The sequence below is a fragment of the Stylophora pistillata genome, chromosome 2 (genome assembly GCF_964205215.1).
Source record: "Stylophora pistillata chromosome 2, jaStyPist1.2, whole genome shotgun sequence".
In the NCBI taxonomy this organism is placed as follows: Eukaryota; Metazoa; Cnidaria; class Anthozoa; order Scleractinia; family Pocilloporidae; genus Stylophora; species Stylophora pistillata.
Genome location: NC_142520.1, coordinates 24716765 through 24738026, shown reverse-complemented (window position 1 = coordinate 24738026; position 21262 = coordinate 24716765). Strand labels below are relative to the sequence as shown.

The following is a 21262-nucleotide window of genomic DNA, read 5'->3' as shown; positions in this document are numbered from 1 at the left end:
GCGAGATCAATTTGTAATTCTTCCGGCCGTAGTTAAATACTGTCTCTTCCAATTTAAACCCATAAAAGAGCAAGAAGACTTGTTATATTATAGAGAACAGTTGGCTTGTAGAAATTCTCTTACTTATCAAAGAACACCGACGTCCAGGTTGATGAATAACCTTTTGGCGGACTTAAGACATCACTGAGGAAAACTTATGTTTACTGGGCTAGACCTGTATCCTGTTGACTTTAATCATGGCTTGCGTACCAGATACTCGAAGAATAATTCATAAAGAGACACCATTCGAGAGAACTGAAGACTTATCACACACATAGAAAAACGCGTTACCTTTTGATTGCTTGTGTAACCAGTATTTCCTGTAAGTTAACTCACTGATTCTAGTACATCATACCTTTCCCTTTGTTTGCTATTTCAATCATTGCTGAATGCATGGGTGCATATTACAAATCTTTCCGCCGATTTTAACAATTTAGTGGCGTTCCGACAATATCAAGTGTCAATTTGAAAACTGAATCGAAACTGAAGTGAACCGAACTACGAACTAAAAAAATTTTTTGCATATTTTCCAAAAACAAATTGGCATTAGTCAAGTAAGACAAGTGTGCATGGTAATTATTAGGGCCCGTTACGCACTTGGCTGACAACGTGCTAGATCGTACTTGAGAAACTTTAGTTAAATTTGTGTCACAAAAACCTGTCGTCACATCATATGATCCTAATGCCTCCGGCCTTTCACAAAATTGAAAAAATAGTTGGAAAATTCTGGCAAAACATTTAAGACGCCGTAATGTATGGGTATGGCTAGCCGATTTGGAAAATCTCGAGGAAAATAGAAGCCGTTTCTGGAGCTGTCAGTGCTAGTCGACTTAAGCTAGTCTCTGATTGGAGGTAAATTTGTAATCATACGCTCTCTCTTAGCACGGATGGACCAAACGGTGCAGTTTCAAAACAAGGAATTTCTATCGTGGTAAACAGTTCATGAACAGTGAGTGCGTTTCTCTTATATCGGGCCCAGGAGATTTAGTACTGTTTCAATAGTGTTCTTGTTTATCCTTGGTAATCCTATGAAATTGACGGGTCTTCATAGTGAATTAATTAAACCAAGATTTGGGTGGGGAGGAATAGTGCACGTGTGCCGCCCAACACTGCGGATTCTGCAAAAATGTCGTCGTTTTATTTATACAAAAGCGATTTTTAGGATTTCCCTGTATTCATTTACCCATCCCCAATACAGGATGAAAAGGCAAACATTTGCTGCAGCTGTTAAATGTTGATAATTTTTAGTATCAAAACGGCAAAAGTGATAAAAAGGCCTGATTGGGATTCATATTTATTACACATTTGTCAAAACATACGCAGGAGATTTGAAATCTGATCAGTGTTTTGTATAATGGTACTGCGACCCTAAAAAATGTTCTCAGATTTTGGCACTTCCTTTCACGGTTTAAAATTTTCGAATATTGTTGCGCAAGCAATTTTTTTACCACTTTGTTGACTGAAGTGCGTCCTGGCCCTAAGCTTCTGCGCGGAAACAAAGGAATTTTACGGTTGTAAACTTGATTGTCTTTTTCCTCGAGGTTCTTCACTTGGAATGGGGATGCAAAATGTAGCCCTTCATGCACGATTTCATCTGAGACTTTTGTTTAAATCCTCAGTTATCTTCGGCTTAAAAAATGTCTCATTAATCTGTTTAGTTCCGCTGTCCTTTCCACGATTTTTTTTAAATTCAAAGTTTACAATAATCGGTTTTCCAACCTTAGGGATACATAGTAGATTTAGTGTACCAGGTTTTTCTCTTCAAACGAGTTTTGTAGCCGCGACGGCAGAAGATAAAACGCTTTCTGTGACGATAACAGAACTGAAGTTTTTCGTGCTTTTCGTTATGATACTGGTTCCAAGGTTTCATTGTAAAATCCATAGGTGCTTCTCCTCTTCTTACGAGATAACTACAAGCGTATTTAATAATCACTGGATCATCAAGTTATTCTTACGTTGCCAAAAGGTAGCGGATTCAGTTGTTTTCGTCAGATGTACCTGAAGCAACAAAGAAACTGTGATAAATTTCCTCCAAAAAATTGATAACACAACTACTTGTCGTTTCCCCATTATTGCGGTCAACCTTTCAAACCATCCAACATATTATCTAGTCGGTACAACGTGGTGCATGTCAGGGGTGTCTCTGATAGATTAAAGCAAACACAAATTACGCCAAAACAGTTTTAGTTCAACATTTCTCACTTTTCTTCTTTGTTGCTACTTCCCTCTTTGGTAACCTAAAATGAAGGAATTTCATTCTGTTCTCCAAACCAATGGCTACGAGTGAACTCTCCACGCATGCTCCTATGCAGACAGGCCGTTCTCCGAGATCCAGCACACTCACAAGGTTCCCTGTTCTAACATTAAACAATCGAAGAAAGGTATCATGGACGAAGCATACCAGTAGAGATTCCTCGTTAACAAACTTGGAGTCAGCAATGTCACAGCGGTCTTTCAAAAAAGTTTTTGTTATTTCTCCAAAATCTGCGTCAAGAATGTGTAGGCCAAAACCCCCCTCAAGAAAGTTCCACGAAGCAACAACGTCGTCTCTTGGTGAAAATACGAATTGTGGCCGTGGTAATTGGTCACGACACACCGTGCTTTTCCTCCACACGATAGTGTCGTAGTTCCAAAAAGTGGCAGTGATCAACTCGTCTTCCCAAAATGTGTGTTCAGCAGGAATGGTCTCGAAGGTACAGACTAAAATCTGGCCCTGGCTGTTAAACGAGACTGCATCTATATATGCATCTCCGGGACCCAAAATCGTGAAAGAAGAAGCAAGTTCTCCATTGGACACATTCAGAAATCTCAAAACCATCGGTTCTAAACCAACCTCACAATGGTAATCCTTGTTTTCCGAATAAAAAATGTCCGTCCTACTTTCAAAAAGAGAAAAGGGAAATGGTATGGAAGATGCTGAGCGATCGTCTAGTTCTAAAATATCAATGGAAGATCGACATGAGTAGTTTAACGCTACAATATTTTGTTTTCTTCGACATGCCACTACTTCTTGTGAGATGGGAACAAGCTCTTCATTGCCTGTTAGTGTTGGAAGAAAACGAATGAACTCAGACAACTCAAAGTTCCACAGCTCTGGCTTCCTTTCTTCGAGACTTATTATGATGCCGTCTTTCATAGGAATGAGAGAAACCATTCGCGGGAATATCTTTTTGGCTAGGATTTTCAAACTTGTCATTCTGAACACAGTTACTTGAGTAAGGTGGGGTTTCCAATAAGGTAAAATGATGGAATAAATGGCATCACCTGCAACTGACATTTCGACTTTCATGACCCTCCCATCACGATTTGACAAATCAAACTCACTAAGCTCACCGTCGTACGAACAAGGAATTGCCGCATTATCTAGTACATTAGTGTTAACTGTCGCCAGATAGTTATAACTTGGGCTTCCAATCAAAACTATGTTATCAGTAAGCCTAATGTACGTTCCTGTCAGAAGGAACGGAAAAACCTTAGGCAAACCTCGTACCCAGCAAGAAGTCAGTTTCTGCTCCAGATAGTCATCTTCCCTCGTTAAATGGGATTCTGTAGGCCACAACACGAATGTTCCCGATTTACATGCAATTTCATTACTTTCTGATGAAGTAGACTGATCAACTAAACCAGTTAAAGTCAAAAGGTAAAACCGTGGTCTTCTAGTGAACATAAACTCCCAAGAAATTTCGAGGATCGCCGAGTTCAAAGAAATGAGACCACAGGCAAGGGTGGTACTATCAGACGTAAAATGCATCAATCCACACACATCGAAATCATTGAATGGCTTGATCAAATCCAAGCGACGGCGATTCTCAGCATCAATAATATAAATAGAGCCAGTGCTACAAGGTCCGTCATAACTAGAGATGGCAATTAGCCTTCCATCAGGAGAAATAGTGAAAGATGCAATGGGTTCTGTCCACTCAATACGGTTTACTTCGTCACCATTCTGCATACTCCATACTGCAATTTGCTTTGGCTCCTCTGGGCAATCTGTGACCATAATTGTCTTGTCTTCAGAGAAAACACAATGCGAGAATGTACATTTGGTGTTGGGGAAAAGATCAATCTTGTCTCCTCTAAGATCGTATACATTTGCCAGGGTGCCAGGTAATATCCATGAGCCATTTGGATGAAAAACAACAGAGTTGAAGAAAGATAAACATCTTCCGACCTGACGATAACCACAATCAAAAGGCCTACCAAAATAAAAATCTTTTAATCTCAGAGCGCGGCGAATCCACAGTAGATTACCCGTTTCTAGACTCCACAAGTAAATTTCTCCGTCTCGACACTCGCAAACCATGTAGTCCTTTTCAGGTGACACGTCAAAACATACCACTTTGTCGGAACACTGAAATCTGGTTTGATCTGCATCACTTCTTTCTTCTTCATCTTCTTCGAACAACAATTTCATGTATGGAATTGTTTTCTCACTTTCAAGAATCTGTTCTGCTCTTGAGGTCAGCTCTTTTGGACATCCTCCATTAACAATACATTGAAACAAAAGATGAGGGTGGTCTTTCAGAATGTACAGGTGTTTCTTGAGCACTTTCCACAGAGCATCTAGAAGGAAACAGCTCCTTTCGTCGAGCACAGTTCTTTGAAAGTGTTTCCTAACAGCTAAAAGATCAGTGGTCGGAGTCACCGTATTGACACAAAATTTGGCATAAATGATCCCAAGATCAATAACGTAACTATTGATAAACTCTTCCAATTTGCACGACGCTGACATCTCACTCAATTCCTTCGAGTCAATCGTGTGCTGGATACAATGTTGCAATGCGTACTCCTCCATTTTGCTAAATTTAAGATTAAAAAGCCCTTTTTGCTTGAGACACTCCAGCTCAGTTGAACAAAGTCGGAAGAGGATCGCGTGACCTACCCTCTCATCCACAGTGAAATCATGTTCACCATAGCCTGGTGTACTGGTCAACCAGTCCTTTATCGACTTGTGAAAGAAGTGAAGGCGACCATCCCGAACTGGGAGAAGGCTGGATACGCATGCAATTGCCTTGACAACTCGTCGCCGAACAACCAAAGAAATGTCTCCGGGGACTAAGATTCTTGAAGCAAATTCAATCGGTAGGGGTTCTCTGGAAGCACTTAATGCAGACACAAATCGCAAGACTTCCTCCTCTTCTATCTTTAGCTCTTTACAAAGGTCATTCTCTAACCGCTTAAAATTGGAGAGATAAACAGATGCAATGCCTAACGGTAAAATACTTTCCAGCTGATCCAGAGTTAAAACAGAAGCGTTCTCATTCATAAAATTCACAAGGAAATAAGCATAGAGAAAGACGCCTTCTGATTTATCAACCAGTTTCTTTAAAAAAGCCACTTTACGCTCCTCCTCGATTTGAAACCCTAGACTCATTTGAAAGAAATGCTTAATGTCTCTTGAGTTTTCTTCCTGGTTTTCGTCAATCTGGATGGGCTCTAGATGTTTCAGGCTGTCTGAAATGTTTATCTCAGGTCGAGTTGTAACAAAAAAACGAATCCATCTTGGCAGCTTACAAAACTGTTTGGCGACCATATTGAGCAGTTCATTGCGTCCCTGATATTCACTTTCATCCAGACCATCTATTACAATCAGGATGCTGCTTTCGGGATCACTGACATTACTTAGAGGCTCTCTGAAAAGCAGTGAAAATAATTCCTCAACGCCCATGGTGTTGAGCTCCAGCCCCAGATTTCTTGATAGCTGGTTCACGAGGGCTTCTTTGTATTCTGGTAGAGTATGAGTCAAATGAAAAGCTAAAGATTGAAGCATCAGTTGAGGTTTTCTGTAGCGCACATTGTTATGTTGACAAAAGTGGCTCCCTGACAGGCGCCCCATTTCCTGCATTCGTTTGCAAAGGACGGCAGATATCACGGACTTTCCCATTCCAGCATTTCCACTGAGAACCATTACTCGGTTTGGGCAATTTCTTTCGTCTAGCCATTCTTCGACTTGCCTAAAGATCCACTCGCGTGTACCTTCTTGGAATTTTTCTGCATGATGTTCGATTTCTCCTTTAAACTCTGCTTTCATTAGATTCTTAAGAATTTCATCCGATCTTTCTCTCTGTTGCTTTTTTTCTAACTGCTCCAGCTGCCGCTTGAATTCTTGAAAATCTGTTTTTAATGTTTCGTGTCTTTCTTGGACAACTTCACAAGTTTTAGCTTGGCTTTCTTCCAGTTCATGTAGTTTTGACTTGTTTTCCTCAAGCACTTTGCCGCAATCGTGTTGGGTCTGAACTACCTTTGACAAGATCCCTTGGGTTTCGATCTGGTTACGTCTGATGTCTCCTAGCTGTGATTTGACATCCTCTTCACTGTCGGCCCAGTGTAGAAGTGCATCAATATACTCTTGCTCTCCACATTGTTCATCTTTCAATCTATCTATCTCCGCATTATTCAGTCCAAGAGCAACGAGAACAGAACTTATCTCCTGCCAAAGGTTGTTAAAAGTTGACTCATCAACACTGGTAGATTTGACATGACCATACAACTCATTGCGGTAAAACTTGATGCGAACAAGGTTTGCTTCAAAGGAATTATCACTTGAGGGTGGCTTAGAATGCCACCCCGAGGATGGAGGGGCTAGACCACAAATCTCAGTTAGAAGAAGGAATAACAAAGTAATGTCAAATAATCTGGAGTCTGGAGCAGCCCCTGACGGTGGGAAGAGTTTTTCCCATTGCGGCCTTTTTAGGATATTTCTTCGCAAAAGAGTACAAAGAGTTTTAAAGTGAGAATTGAGATTAGAAGCAAGGCTTGTCGGCGCGTGATAACGATCAAAAACGTTCCTCAGAACCGTTGTCCCGCCATCAATAAGAAGTCTGCTGAGCTTGGCTCCGTTTGTCTTCTCCACAGAGCTTGCCAGTGGTGAGGGTGAAGAGGTCGCCATTCCTGGTGCAGATGCTATTTCCAATCCTAAATTGATAGGAAACCCGGATGAAACTGACAAGTCTTAAAATCGATATATATCCCTTAAAATACAGAGAACTGCCGTTTTTATCACAGGCAGCCCAAGCTCACTACTACAAAAGCGGACGTGACTCTTACCGTGTTGCGCAACGTTTTATATTTATAAAGGTTTGTATGGGATGTTATCGGTTTGCCTTAAAAGAGAGAAAATATGTCTTGTTTTGAAATAAAATGGGCTTACCTTATTGCCTTATTACCTTTCCATTCGATGTTGATTGGTCGATCAAAACAATGCCGTCTTGACAAAACCTCTTGAGGGGACCAGGGGAGCTAACTGGTTTGTTTGTCGACCGCAGGTCGCTCGCTACCCTCGACGGGCTTATTTTTGCTACCCAACATACTGTGCAATCGGCTAATGGGCCCACAAATGTATCAACCAGCCAAATTCGAAATTGGAAAGCCGATCGATCTGAAGATAAAAGCATCGCTAGTGAAAGATCTGTGGGAGGAGTTGGGAATCGAGTGAATGGAAATGGAACTGCAACATCTCTGCTTTGATTTTCTGGAGGAATCGAGACTGGTGGTGATTTTTTGGCGGAATTTTTCGCTTCGGGCGACGGACACTTCTAAAATAGGTTTCCGGCCTTGTCTTTCTTCTAGCAGTTGAACACCAACATAGCGCTAACTCGCCGAAAACGCTTCAAAATGGCCTGAGACGCTAGGAATCGACAAAGAAAACAACAAGGCAATAAGGTAAGCCCATTTTATTTCAAAACAAGACATTTTTTCTCTCTTTTAAGGCAAACCGATAACATCCCATACAAACCTCTATAAATATAAAACGTTGCGCAACACGGTAAGAGTCACGTCCGCTTTTCTAGTAGTGAGCTTGGGCTGCCTGTGTTTTTATCTTTAAGCTTTATGTTTCATCGCCGTTTGGAGAATGATTTCATAGTCACGTTTATTTATTTGTCTATTTACGAATATTTAGACAGGGTAGCCCAGTTCAGCAAATAGCTGGTTTAAATGGGGCTTTTTGAAACAAACCCACCCATCCCACCCCACGTCTCCAACCCCTAACCCTACAGGAGACGGGGCTCACGGTTTATTCGTCCTTATCCTAGAAAACTAGAATATCTATCCATTTCTTGATATTATAGAAAGGTAGCAAATTCTCCTCAGTTATTTTACGACCATGAATATTGGTCCGGCCGGGGCACGAACCCTCTACCTCCCGCACGACACAATTCGGCGCTCCAATTGATTCCCCACTCCAGAAACTATGAGGAATCTGGGCACGAACTTGACTCGTAGGGTATTTGTGGAATCGTTTGGGTGGACGCGAGAAACTTCAAAATGGCAGCAGAGAAAGCCAGTTTTTCCAAAAAAGTTATTGTTATCGAAGAAGACATACCCGGAGCGAAGCTTCCTCGAGAAAACGTTGAAGAGTGTACTGTACCACAGCTTAGACGATGGCTGTTGTGTAGAGGAGCGAAAACAAGCGGCAGGAAAGCCGATCTTGTCAAGAGGTTTGCTCAGACGATGTTTTTGTTATTGATCATTTGTCAGGGTTTGTTATTTTGACATCGTTTACTTTACGGTTTATTTTAGATATAACGACTATGTCAAGGGAGGTCTTCATTTAAAAACCTTACGAGATCCGGATGGAGGTGTGCATCTTGCGCGAAAGAAAGTCTTACTGGGTTTAATAGATGAAATAGACCCTCCACATGTTACTGATATTTTCCCTAAGGATGGTTTCCATGAGGATCTTACTGATTTGCCACATGTAAGAATTCTTGGTCGACCTGGTTGCAAAACTGGGGGGGGGGGGCAATCAAAACATTTTCGATCATAATTTCCATAGCTCGTGTTTTTCACTGCATCCTTCACCATACCAAAGCAAAGCATTAGTGTTTTATGATTGGGAAATCCAGTGTAAAAAGCAATGTCTGAGACCTTATCTTTGAAGTAATTAATGTAAAATCTAAGTAGTCCCGTTTCGGTGGCAAAATTTTACTTTTACCGCTTCATAACATTCAGTTTGCAGAGATTCATCTTTGTTACGTACTTGTTCCGTTTGCATACTTTGAACACTTGTGAGCAGCACATCCTCCGTCTGACAGAGATCACTTTCTGGCAAAGGGTCTTCGGAATGGACTTTCTTTACAATTTTTTCGGAAGAAACACGCTTTAAAATACGTCGAGTTTCCACATACTTAGACCATAGAAAAATCGAAGGTAAATGAAGCCTGCTGCGCTTATGTCCACCCTCAAAGTGATCCCCACAAATACGTGTATTATCGGCGTCGATTTTTAATGTTACATTACGAATTAGAATTTTGTACTGTTTTCGTAATTTTTTGTCCTTTGGAATTCGGTAATGCGAAAGCCCATCCTTGGTTCTGTAATTATTCGTACATCCAGGTACACAACAATTAGCATGCTTTACCATTTTTTTCTTTAATGTTTTGTGAAAACTTTCCTTGCTACCACCATTTTGAAGTTTCGCGCGTCCACCCAAACGATCCCAGAAGACCCTACGAGTCAAGTTCGTGCCCAGATTCCCAATAGCTTCTGGAGTGGGGAATTGAGCTAACCGGGAGGCGGTTATGAACTGCAAATTGTGATTTTCTTTTAAGATCAGTGTCTAAAGGTACTAAATAACAGCTATGCAACAACAGGAGTATCGAATGGTCTTTGCGAGCACTTGCGAGCATGCAAGCAATATGTTTATTTTTGCGAGCACGAGCAGTTGTCAAATTTTTTCCTGCGAGCACGAGCAGTTGTCAAATTTTTGCAGCGAGCAGGGAGCACTTTAAAAAATACAAATGGCGACCAGCGAGCACTCTGGAAAAATACAGATGGCGAGCAGCGAGCACTTCGAGTACTTCATAAATTTTCTGCAAGCTGAAATCTCTCGTTTATTAGTAGGATACGTTGTTTTGCGCCAAGTAATTTGGCTGACACCTCCAAAACAGAACATTAAGTGAAAAGCTAGGGCGGCTGAACCAGTCCTAGCATCTTAAACCAATTGTGCTCTGCTTAATGCCAAATTACGTCAAGTAGCTTCACGTGAGTCAGTGGGGGTGGACGCTCAAGAACCTCAAGAGCTCTCAAGGAGATGTACTAGATCCAAAGCCCGCGATCTAAAGTTTTTCATCTCTTTCTAACCTGACGCTAAAATGGAAGGTATGTTATTTCTGGGTACATAGTTCTTAGGAAATGTAAGTAACGTGAATTTCGGTCTAACAAGCATTTAGGCCTTCGGTTTCGATGATTGGCAAACTGGTTTCCCGCTGATTGACTGCAAAAGATTCCACGCAATGAAGCTTCATTTATTAGCTATTATTTGGAGGCTTCTAGAATCTAACCAATTACAGCCGTACAGACCTGCTAAACTCTAGTAGTACTCTGAAGGTCAAATAGTACTGGTTATAGTAGTATTTCTCTAGATTACTTTCTACCCTCGCAATTGCCTTTCGAGAAGAATCCTTACATTTCGCGTTTCCGCGCGACATGGAGACAGTTTCTAGACATGTCTCGTTTGGCGAGGCCTTTAGTTTTTGATCAAAATAGTTAAAGCAACATTTCATTTAAGAAATTCCCAGAGCTGGTGAAGCCCAAACGACCGAGGGTTGCTATTAGTACTCTTTTGTTTAATCGGGTTTCATATTCCACCGTTTGGCATCAGATTATTTAATAATTATTCCACGAGCGCGCGTTGGATATGAGATGATAGACAGCCAACGAGGCGCGTAGCGCCGAGTTGGCTGTCTATCATCTCATATCCAACAAGCGCGAGTGGAATAATTGTTTTATTAAAAAACGTTAAATTAAATCATTAAATTTTATTAAATTTTACTAAAACTTTAGCTCCCTTTTAATTTTAAGCTGACACGTACGCTTGCCATATTTGTAGATTATGTTATATTGGCTGATATACCATAATGGCTAAGCCAATAAAAAGTCTTGAATTGCATTATCCAATGATCTAGTTTTAATAAAAACAATTATTGGATGAGGTTTATGTGATATCCGGAATAATCAAGGTCGAGGTAAGTGGTTATCAGCCGAGGCCGAAGATTGAGGCTGATAACACTAACCGAGACCTTGATTATTCCGGATATCACTAAAACCGAATCCAATAATTGTTTTATTATACATTGTTTTAAAGAAAATAGCGCCAAACGCATTATTGCAGCGAACACAGTTTATTTTCGAACACTTAAAAATGTATAACTGTGCAAAATCATGCATTGCGCACGCAGCCTGCAAATTATTCACTAATCTGTAGGTACAGATTAGGGAATAATCTGTAGGTTGCGCTGTTTCCCAGAATTTACCGTGGGCGTTTAGCCAATGAGAAGACAGGTGGTGACTACGATGTATGATAATAATAATAATAGTTATTCTACTAGTGGCCACGGTTGAAAAAACTGCCACAAAATCCGATCCGGGTACACTGTTTCAAAAATATTATGACTCTGTCCATTTCATTTCCCATTGTTATTTATTTATTTATTTATTTATTTATTTAATCACTTTCACCAGAGTGCGGTGAGGGTCGCACAACAGAGCTAGGCTCCAAATTAAGTGCGCCCTAGTCCCACCCACCCCACCCCATGGGAGGACATCCATCACACAGTAATCTCGTGTGTGGGAAATTAACGTCTCCTACCCCAACCCAGCAGGAGACGGGACCTCCATTTTTTCGTCCCTATCCGAGAAGACTAGAATATCTAACCATTTCTTGATGTTATAGAAAGGTAGCAAATTCTTCTCAATTATTTTAAGACCCTGAGTGTTGGTCCGGCCGGGGCTCGAACCCTCGACCTCCCGCACAACAGTCCAGCGCTCTATCCATTGAAAGTCAGCTCACTGGAAAGTCTATCATTTCCACAAACCCACATAATTTGCTCCAATAGATAAGAATTTAGATCAACAAAGGTTCGCAAGTAATTATCACCTCCCGTCATTTCGAGCTTCCTCCTAACCATATCAGAATTTCCTGGTAAAAAGATCGTGTTACAGTCACGTTTTCTTGTTCAAGCGAAAGAGGGTTTAAGTCACTGGGTAAAATACCCAGGAAACCGGTCTAAGAAACAACGATTCTAAGACTAGCTTCAAGCAATGAAGGCAAATCTACTGAGGGAAAAAGCAAAACCAGCTTACAACATTGTTATAAATAACCTTGGACCTTGACTTGTTAATTGATTTAAACACTGATTATTAACTCATTATTGCCACAAATACGAAGGCACTTCCGATCAAGGACACGTGTTTTAGATCACATTTCACTTTAGTCTAAGAAAACTTTTGTTCATTATCTTGAGCTCGACACACAGTCAACGTTTGCACGTACACGGACAGTGTTAGCCATTGATTTCGTCTTGACTTTTATTTACCGCACGAGGATCTACCCTTCAGACACTAAGACATCATTTTCAATTTGTGTTTTCTTTTATTTCAATTGAAGTTTCTTTCTTTAGTTTCTTTCTTGTTGTTGTAATTTCACGTTTTCTGACTCTTAAGCAATTTGTGTAACGCCTCAAATATGATCGGAATGTTTCCTGAAATCGTCTTAAATCTTGGTTAATGTATTTTCGTTTCAGAATTAAAGTATTAATAGGAAATCCCTGTGCTGGCTCATCATGCGAGGTTGTTGATGCCAAACATCAAGTAGAATAAATTAAAGGAGCTCTAAAAACTAACCCTGCTGCTATGAACACGATTGATTATTGCAGTTATCCACACAACTTAAGTAGTTGTGAAATCAAAACTAAACCAATAAACGAAATTGTCTGTTGTCTTGGATCTTCGGGAGTTTTCTCGATAATACGTACAGCGCCTCCAAAATGGTTACAAGCTGAACTTTCGGAAAAAGGCTTAAGTCAGAGGAAAGGATGTTTCAACCTTTTTGTCTTAACCATATTGTAACTGATTTATCGTTTATATGGGCATAAAAAAATAAAAGGCAGGATTAACGAAATCTCGAGCAATCGAGCACATGTTAACGAGAATGCGAGCATGCGAGCAGTTGCGAAAATTTTGCGAGCACGAGCAAGCGAGCACCCGTGTAATTTTTTGCGAGCAATTCGAGCAAAGATCAAATTTTGCGAGTACTTTTAAATTGAATGGGACCATTCGATACCCCTAAAAACCACTACCTCAACTGGAAGTGGTTACCTAACTTAATTTGAGTAGGGTGATGGATCTTTACATTCTGGTACATTCGCATGAAAACAAACAAAATATTTCACAGATACTTGATTAGTGGACACAAAGATGTCTTATTCTTTAGTATGATTGAAAAGAGCTGCTTACATTTACAGAGCTAAAGGAATTACCTGTGAGCTAAAGCAATTTGAAAATGGTCAGAGTTTGATTCAGTTTCTCTCAAATGGTGCTGTAGATCGGCAATTATCTAAACCCTATTAGGGGTAAAAAAAGTGAAAAAAAAAACGTTAGGAAAAGTCTGCACCTGTGTCATGCGACCAGAATCAGGTGTGCAAGGCATTAAGTGACAAGGCGGATAATAATAACCAACGGAAAAATCGATACCCAGCAGATAATGTTAACAGAACGTACCACTTTATACACTGCATAGTGATTTATCCAATGGATAGCGTTATCCAATCTTCCAACAACCGGGGCAAGGAGTGCTGCCACTCTCTAGGGTTGGGATGTTTATCCATGGCAGTTAACCTCCCTCCCCTCTCCCTACTCCCCAACATTACGTCAGGTTTGGAACCATTTATTTATTCTTAAGTTAAGAGTGGCTTAAGTGAAGAGTGGCACTGTAAAACTTAAGTACTTCATCTAAGAAAACACCAAAGTGGCCCGAGCAGGTCCAGACCCCGCTGCTTTCGCGACAGGGGTATCAATAAAAAAAGAAAGAAAAAAAAAACTAAGGAAACGTACAGATCCCCATTGGTTCGAGATGTGGACACATTTCAGCGGTAAAAAAGATTGAAGATGAAACCATGAATTCATATCATGATACTAACTTTTAGCACAAAGGACGCACCAAATAGAAAGTAGAATAGTCACGACCATGGATGAATAAGGATAATGAGACCACGAATAAACAATTGCCTTAAGTTGCTCCTATTCGCCTTTCAAACATAGAAGGATAAGAATGCGTTCTCGCTGCTTATTAGTGAGCGAGAGAAATAGCTCTGTTTTCAAAATATCAACTAATCTTTGATCAGGATAATTTCGAAATACCACGATATTACAATAGTGTCATCTTTTTGTTTCGAAAGCCTGGTTGCATTTGCTATGCTTTTTGCTGCTAATGTTAAGACTACTTTTTCAAAATCTTTAGGCACCTTTGAAAAGTACAGACAAATTTTGACAAGAATGACACAGAAAAGGGCGGAAGACTAATTCGTGCAGGCTCGAAGATTATACTTTACTCTCAGTGGTTAAAAACCGAGAAGACGGCGAGCAGCCTCGGCACAAGTGGCAAAGCAGCAAGAAAAAGTTAGAAAATGGCGAAATTTTCTTCCCAGGTCCCTTGTTGTCTTGTCGCTATCTCGCCTAAGCGTGATCCGATAGAGAGGCTGGTCACGGGTTAGAAACTTATTCTAGTTCTGCGTACGCGGTGTAGTTGGAAAGCGGCTTCCTGTGTTAGTGCACACAAAAGCGAGGCTATCGGGTCAAGCTTTCTCGAAGATTACAGAAGTTGTGAAGTCGAATTTAGCATGAGCGTCGAAAATGTTGAATTATTTTCAAAATCAGCATTTCTATCTGCCGAAGAGAAAGTGAAAATATTAAGCGGTAAGTGTCCTCGTGACGTTACAAAGGAAAGGCTGAAGGAGTGGCTTTCGTATCGTAAAGGAACTGCCGAAGATGGAACCGCTAGATCGACAGCTTCCAAACCCGTGCTAGTTCAAAGGTGAGTTCATAATATTTATTTAAATCTTGGCATTTTTACCCTGATGATAAATCGTTACAGAATCGTAATGTCTGTGTACCTTTTCTTTAAAATAGGGTTATATGCTACATCAAGAACGGATGGGATGACGATTTTCTTAAAAAGTGGCAGCACTTGGCATGTAAACAAGTGAGCGAAGCGAGCAAAACTACTAGTACCACCGCAGCTGTTACAAGCAGTGGTCTTCCTGATTCTGTGGATTCGAGTGGATCTTTGAACACGATTGGATCTGTGTTTTCGATGCTCTTCAGTTGCTCATCAATGACATTAATGTCGACAGTCGTATCCATACTCACATTGAGACATCTCGCAGTCCCACTACTCTTCTTTGTTGTTGTTGTTGTTGTTGTTGCTTGTCGATCATAAGGTATTTTCCTCCGTGGCTTTTCAGCGGAGAAAATAAACTTCGTAGGTATAGCGTCCGGTTTGAGTCGCATTCGCTGTCCTCGTAGGGACTTTACAAAGCACTCAGGCTCAAAATTCTTGCTACATAGATAGGAATTTTTGTTTAAAGAAGTGTTCTCCCTTCGGATTTTTACCAGACACTTCAGGAGAAGATCTTTGTTTGATAGCGGCAAGGAATTCCATGCGAGGCCGCGACAATCTTCTTTTGAACTCCGCCTCGTACAGCCAAAGGCTATACAGTGTCTAACCGTTATGTTTCACCAAAACTTTAACAGCGATGTAATATTTTCTACACTCCTGCTAGTAATCTTCAGGGAAACTTAACCTGATAGCCTCGCTTTCGCGTACGCAACCATAGGATACTGCTGTCCAACTAAACTGCGCGCGCGGAACTTGAATAAGGGCTGCCTGTTTGGTCGAATAAATCATCTTAACAGAGTTAGCGCGTTAGAAGTATATGATGAATTTCAAAGCTAGAGCTGCCAGCTTTTATTTTCCCTTCTCGGTCAAATTCACAGTCAAGTTCATTCGCACAAAAAGAACTATCATTAATTTGCCCCAACGAGCGAAGAAAGTAAAGCGTATATTTTCGCCAGATTTCTCTCCGCGTGGAACGGCAAGCACGAGTGTGACTGTTAACTTTTAAATTGCATATAATGGTAGACTCGGTCTACTGATGCTTGCTGTGATTTATTTCTGAAAAGTTAAAAAGTGATAGTCACTTCAGAAATTGTCTCGAAAGAAAGCTTAGAGATAACTCTGACCTCTCAGTATTGTTTACATCTTGGGTTTGGAACGGTCTTTTGTAACAAATAATTTGTCAGAATTTTATCAGAATTTCTGATAAAATCCTCGGCATCTTGGCGAAAATCGGTGACTATGCGAAAACCACTTACGCATATTATTTGAAATTCTTAAGCAGATCGATCTTTAAGTCTACAGATAAGAGAGAAGCTATATCAAAACACAACAAATTTATTGTTGTCTCGCACGAGAGACGCGGCTTGTGATGTATGCACATGTAAATGTGAAGCGATGTCTACCATATGTTTGAACGACACCTCTGCTACCCAGGCGTCGAAAACCTCGCAATTCTAACTCGTCGTGAACACAAATAGGAAAGGACGAGAAAAAGTAAATAAAAACCAATAGGCGAGAATTAACCAAAAGGACCCGTTCTGAAGTCAGTGCCCTTGGAGCAGCTAAAATTGCCTAATCAAAGGCAAAACTACAATTTGAGAAAATGTCGATCTCTCATAAACAAAGACAATGAGTCGTACCTTCGCAATACTCCTTCCAGTGCACTCAACTGGTTCAACTATTTCTCATCACTTCTGGCCGGTATCTGGTTCTCACACAACCTGCGAATGGGTACAGTAGTTCAAATCCGTTGTAAAAAGCAAATGTTGGAGGCGTGTGAAGCACTTTTTATTAACACAATTTGATCCAGCTAAATTGAACAGAAATGATTGACAGGTCCGTTTCACGCTGAGACCAACACCTGAGGCATCTCTGGATTAGGTAGTTTGGAAAATAAGGAATGCCGGATTTCGGAACCGGAACCGGAATACTCGGAATACCCGGAATTCCTGGAATGACTGAAAAATAATAAATTTTAAAAAATAAAAGTAAACTAATAATTAAATACAAATATTGATGATAAAAAATTAATGGTAAGTTCACAACTTAATTAAAGAATTTAATACGGTATTTTTCTCTGAGGGTCCTCAAAAAAAACACTTACCGGCACTGTTCATGGAGATACACGTATTAGAATTTAAAAAAGTCTGCGTCAGGCCAGTAGCCCATACAGCCTAAGCGACGAAATATTTCTACTCTCCCTTCCCCCTGGATGGGATGCTAGTCCATCACATGGTTACTCTCCGTTTTAAATTCGCCTCCACCCATTTACACACCTGTAGGATGTCTAATCTAAGGCGCCATGACCGTTGCCCGCCACGCTTTTCCAGCCGGAACCATTGCAGAAGATTAAACAAATGCAATATTTCTAATTAGTTTAATTACTCAATTGTAAAAAGCTCCGAACTATTACAAATTAATACTCTACCTTAAATAATTATTAACCACGCATTGGGAGCTATCAAAGCAGCTACCATTGAGACCATATAAATTTAATTATCAACAAAGTTGAAATGGTAAATTGGCCACCGTTAATCGTCGGAGTATCCAACAGCGAATCGTCGGAGCCCCTCGCTCCGACGGAGGGCTAACGGTCGAGACGTCAGCTTTTATAATCGTAACGGTGGCTAATTTACCATTTCAACTTTGTTGATATATTCAATTTATTTCGTTATCCCCACCGACGCAGCCCGAAACAGTTTCTTTGGAAACTATCAGCCTTTACCAGTAAGACTAGCCGTCTACAGTTAAAATTGAGAGATCGTCAGTTACTCGACACCTTTTCGCGTTTATTATGTATACCTTAAAGATATACCTTTAAATATAAACCTTGTACTGATGGATTCTTCTAAACAAGGTTTATATTCAAAAGTATCTATTCAAGGTATATATAATAAACGCGAAAAGGTGTCGAGTAACTGACGATCTCTCAATTTTAACTGTAGACGGCTGGTCTTAATGGTAGCTGCTTTGATAGCTCCCAATGCGTGGTTAATAATTATTTAAGGCAGAGTATTAATTTGTAATAGTTCGGAGCTTTTTACAATTGAACTATTAAACTAATTAGAAATGTTGCATTTGTTTAATCTTCTGCAACGGTTTCGGTTGGAAAAGCGTGGCGGCCTAATGGTCATGGCGCCCTTGACATCCTACAGGTGTGTAAATGAGTGCAGGCGAATTTAAAACGAAGAGTAACCATGTGATGGGCTAGCATCCCATCCAGGGGGAAGGGAGAGTAGAGATATTTCGTCGCTTAGGCTGTATGGGCTACTGGCCTGACGCAGACTTTTATAAATTCTAATACGTGCATCTCCATGAACAGTGCCGGTAGGTGTTTTTTTTTTTTTTTTTTTTTTTTTGGACCCTCAGAGAAAAATTCCGTATTAAATTCTTTAATTAAGTTGTGAACTTATCATCAATTTTAATCATCAATATTCTTATTTATTTATTAACTTACTTTTATTTTTTAAAATTTATTATTTTTCGGTCATTCCGGGAATTCCGGACATTCCGAGTATTCCGGTTCCGGTTCCAAACTCCAGCATTCTTCGTTTTCCAAACTACCTCTAGATTACCTTTTTATTTGGAACTAACATTCGATGTTGATTAAAGCATATTATGCATTACGATAAGTGCTTAAGGTAAGACATTCAAATAGTTCATTCGAAGGGTGACTCCAAAGAAAATTTATTCAGAAATAAAGTTGTCATTATATCTTAGGTGCCAATACAAGGTTTGAAGTTATTCGGCATTCATGGAAATCAAGCAGGAACTTTGACAAGCCACAAAGTCCAATTTGGATTATATTACTCTCATAAAAATACTTATACAAGGCTTGATAACCTCCACGTGCATCAATACAGTTTATTTTGCTGGGGGTGGGAAATATTTGCACTCGATTTGTGCAACCAAAACATCAGTATTTCAGCAACGTTAGGAAAAAGCTTAAAAATATGCGCTGCCTACAGGTATTTTGTGCTAGCTACATGGCGACCTATTCATTTAAATGAAACGCATTCTGCACGATAATTTGAGTTAGGAAATTGGCGCAAACGTTAATGACCGAGAATAGTTTCTAGAAAGATCGCATGGTTGATCTACGATTGCTTTCCTAAGAGCTTCCTTCCATCTAACCGATTTCTGGCTTACACTGTATGCATTTTCAATTCTAAATGTTTAACGCAGACCGTGACCCTTTTCCCACAACTCTCTGAAATAATCTCGCAAAGCACCTGACGAGTAAATGGTGTGGGCCTCATATAAAGAGACGTTTCGTCAACGTTAAGTGATCGATTATGTTACAAATAAAACTGCACATCACGCACGGAAAGCAGGAGTATTTGCGCCTGGAAAAAATTACTTTCATAGGAATTCTGTTATTACCTTTGTTCGCCGAAAGAAATTTTGCAGTTTGTCTCAATCTTATCTCCGATCGTCAGTGCTCAGTTGTACGATTGCTTTAAAATAATGAAAACCAGACACGCCGTGCTCCTTATTTGCATTTTAGTGACTGACTTCAGCTTAGTTTTACGTCAATGCACACCAAAGAGCAACAAAAGGGCCAGTCTTCTGTGTTAACCGCAAGACTACAAAAGTGTGTCTTTTCTCAGTATGTTGTTATCTTTAGCTTTGGGGAGGGGAGGGTTGGGTAAAGATTGGGGTAAAGAGATACATGAAACATGCGCATCGGAGAGAAACAATGGTCAAATTTCTGTGGTTTTCCGCAAAACTACTCTAAGTCTGTGTCTTATTTAAGTATCATGTTTTTATCTTTACCTGGAGAGGAGGAAGGGGAGGGTAGGGGGTTGTGGGGAAATTAAGGGGGGGAGGGGAGGGGGGCCTTGGGGGAAATTGGTGTATAGAGAAGCGTGAACCGAAGGCAATGTAAAAGTGAATTCAAACGAATGGGATTTCGATTTAAAGACCTCTGTTCACACCGGCCACGAGTCACAACTCTTACCATAGTACGTCAAGGAAGGTAACAGGATACAAGTAAGCTGTAGGTCTCCTTTTAAAGCCACACAGAAAGCAAAAACGGTTCGATTATAATCACTGGAGACCACTATAATCCCTGGAATCCTTTTCTTTTATCATCCACCAGCATTCTATGATGGAATGTTCAGGGCACAACATTGCAAGACATTTTCTAGTTACAATGAATTCAAAAGACAATCAGACTTCAAGTGTAAATGAACAGTTAAGATTCGTAGGAACAAGTCATGAGCAGTTAAGAACAAAAGAACAAGTCATTTTGACTAACTCACGCGTTTAATTTCCTTCAAGCCATTTGCTTCGCACGACAACTTTAAAGGAAAATGAAGCCCACTAATACATGCATTTTCACTCCTACGTCGCTTGAGATGTTTGACTTCTTCAACTCAAACTGTGGAATTCACATCAATGGCGGTCGTAAGTGAAGGTTTGGGATTTACAAAGAACAAGTCCTCGCGGTTCTTTACTGCAAACTAAACTAAAATCCTCAAAGCAAAATATATAAACTGCGAGCCGAGCAAACGTATCAAGTCTCCAATGATGTATTCTTGGGGAGACAAGGCATTGGAGGAACAATCCACAGCCGCTAGTGAAATTCTGATATATCCGGCGGTTTGACCACGTCTTCGCTTGTTATCAGAAGTTACACTCCTCCAGAAGCTCATAGACAAAAGAACTCTCGACTCCATGGTTGAGCTGACCACAGAAATTACATAGCTTTACGTTTTGCCTCTTTGTTGGTTTTAAGAGCTGTTTCAATGTTACGTGACGATTCTTTAACGCAGCCAAACTTCTCAGAGATTCTTCCATTTACCTCCACTTAGTTTTCGTCTATGAACCGGCAAGTGAGAAACAGACATGTTAAGTTCACCCTGAGTTGGTGCTGGGTTTCTGCAAAACATCTCCATGGCTATAACTTTCTTCAGGACGTTTTAGGATAGTTTGCTGAAAGTTATGAATTAAAAAAACCGGCCTTAACTCATTCTGTTGTGTATTGCAATTAATGAAGTTAGAAAAAATGTAACAAGTTCTCGCCCCATTATGGTGACTGCGTAACGAATTATGAAAATGGGTGGCTCCCAGCAATTCACCGCACTGTTCTCTTGCAAAATCAAAACGAAATCAATTCTGTATTTACTGTAAAATGTCTTACGGATATTTTGTTATTTTTCATCCTATCGTTTGGATAGTATGTTTCCGTTTATATACAAATATTCCTTGATAAACCTCAAAATGATCTCCGCTTATTTATTACCGACCAATATCTGGATTACGACAGTACATTCTTCTAAAAAGCTTTAAATTTGAAACTGCAACAGTGACTTTAGCCAGGGT

At 40.2% G+C, this 21262-nt stretch overlaps 1 protein-coding gene across 1 annotated transcript; it reads right to left on the bottom strand.

Annotated features, from left to right (window-relative positions):
* Positions 1–1320: 1320 nt before the first annotated feature.
* On the bottom strand, positions 1321–19451 carry LOC111333714 (uncharacterized). Its single transcript, XM_088751393.1, has 5 exons — positions 19319–19451; positions 16576–16656; positions 13299–13382; positions 2242–6954; positions 1321–2037 (listed from the first exon to the last, which is right to left on the bottom strand). The coding sequence occupies exons 4-5, from the start codon at positions 6926–6928 to the stop codon at positions 2015–2017; spliced, it is 4710 nt and encodes a 1569-aa protein (XP_088607519.1). The 5' UTR covers positions 6929–6954; positions 13299–13382; positions 16576–16656; positions 19319–19451; the 3' UTR covers positions 1321–2014.
* Between the last annotated feature and the right edge of the window lie 1811 nt (positions 19452–21262).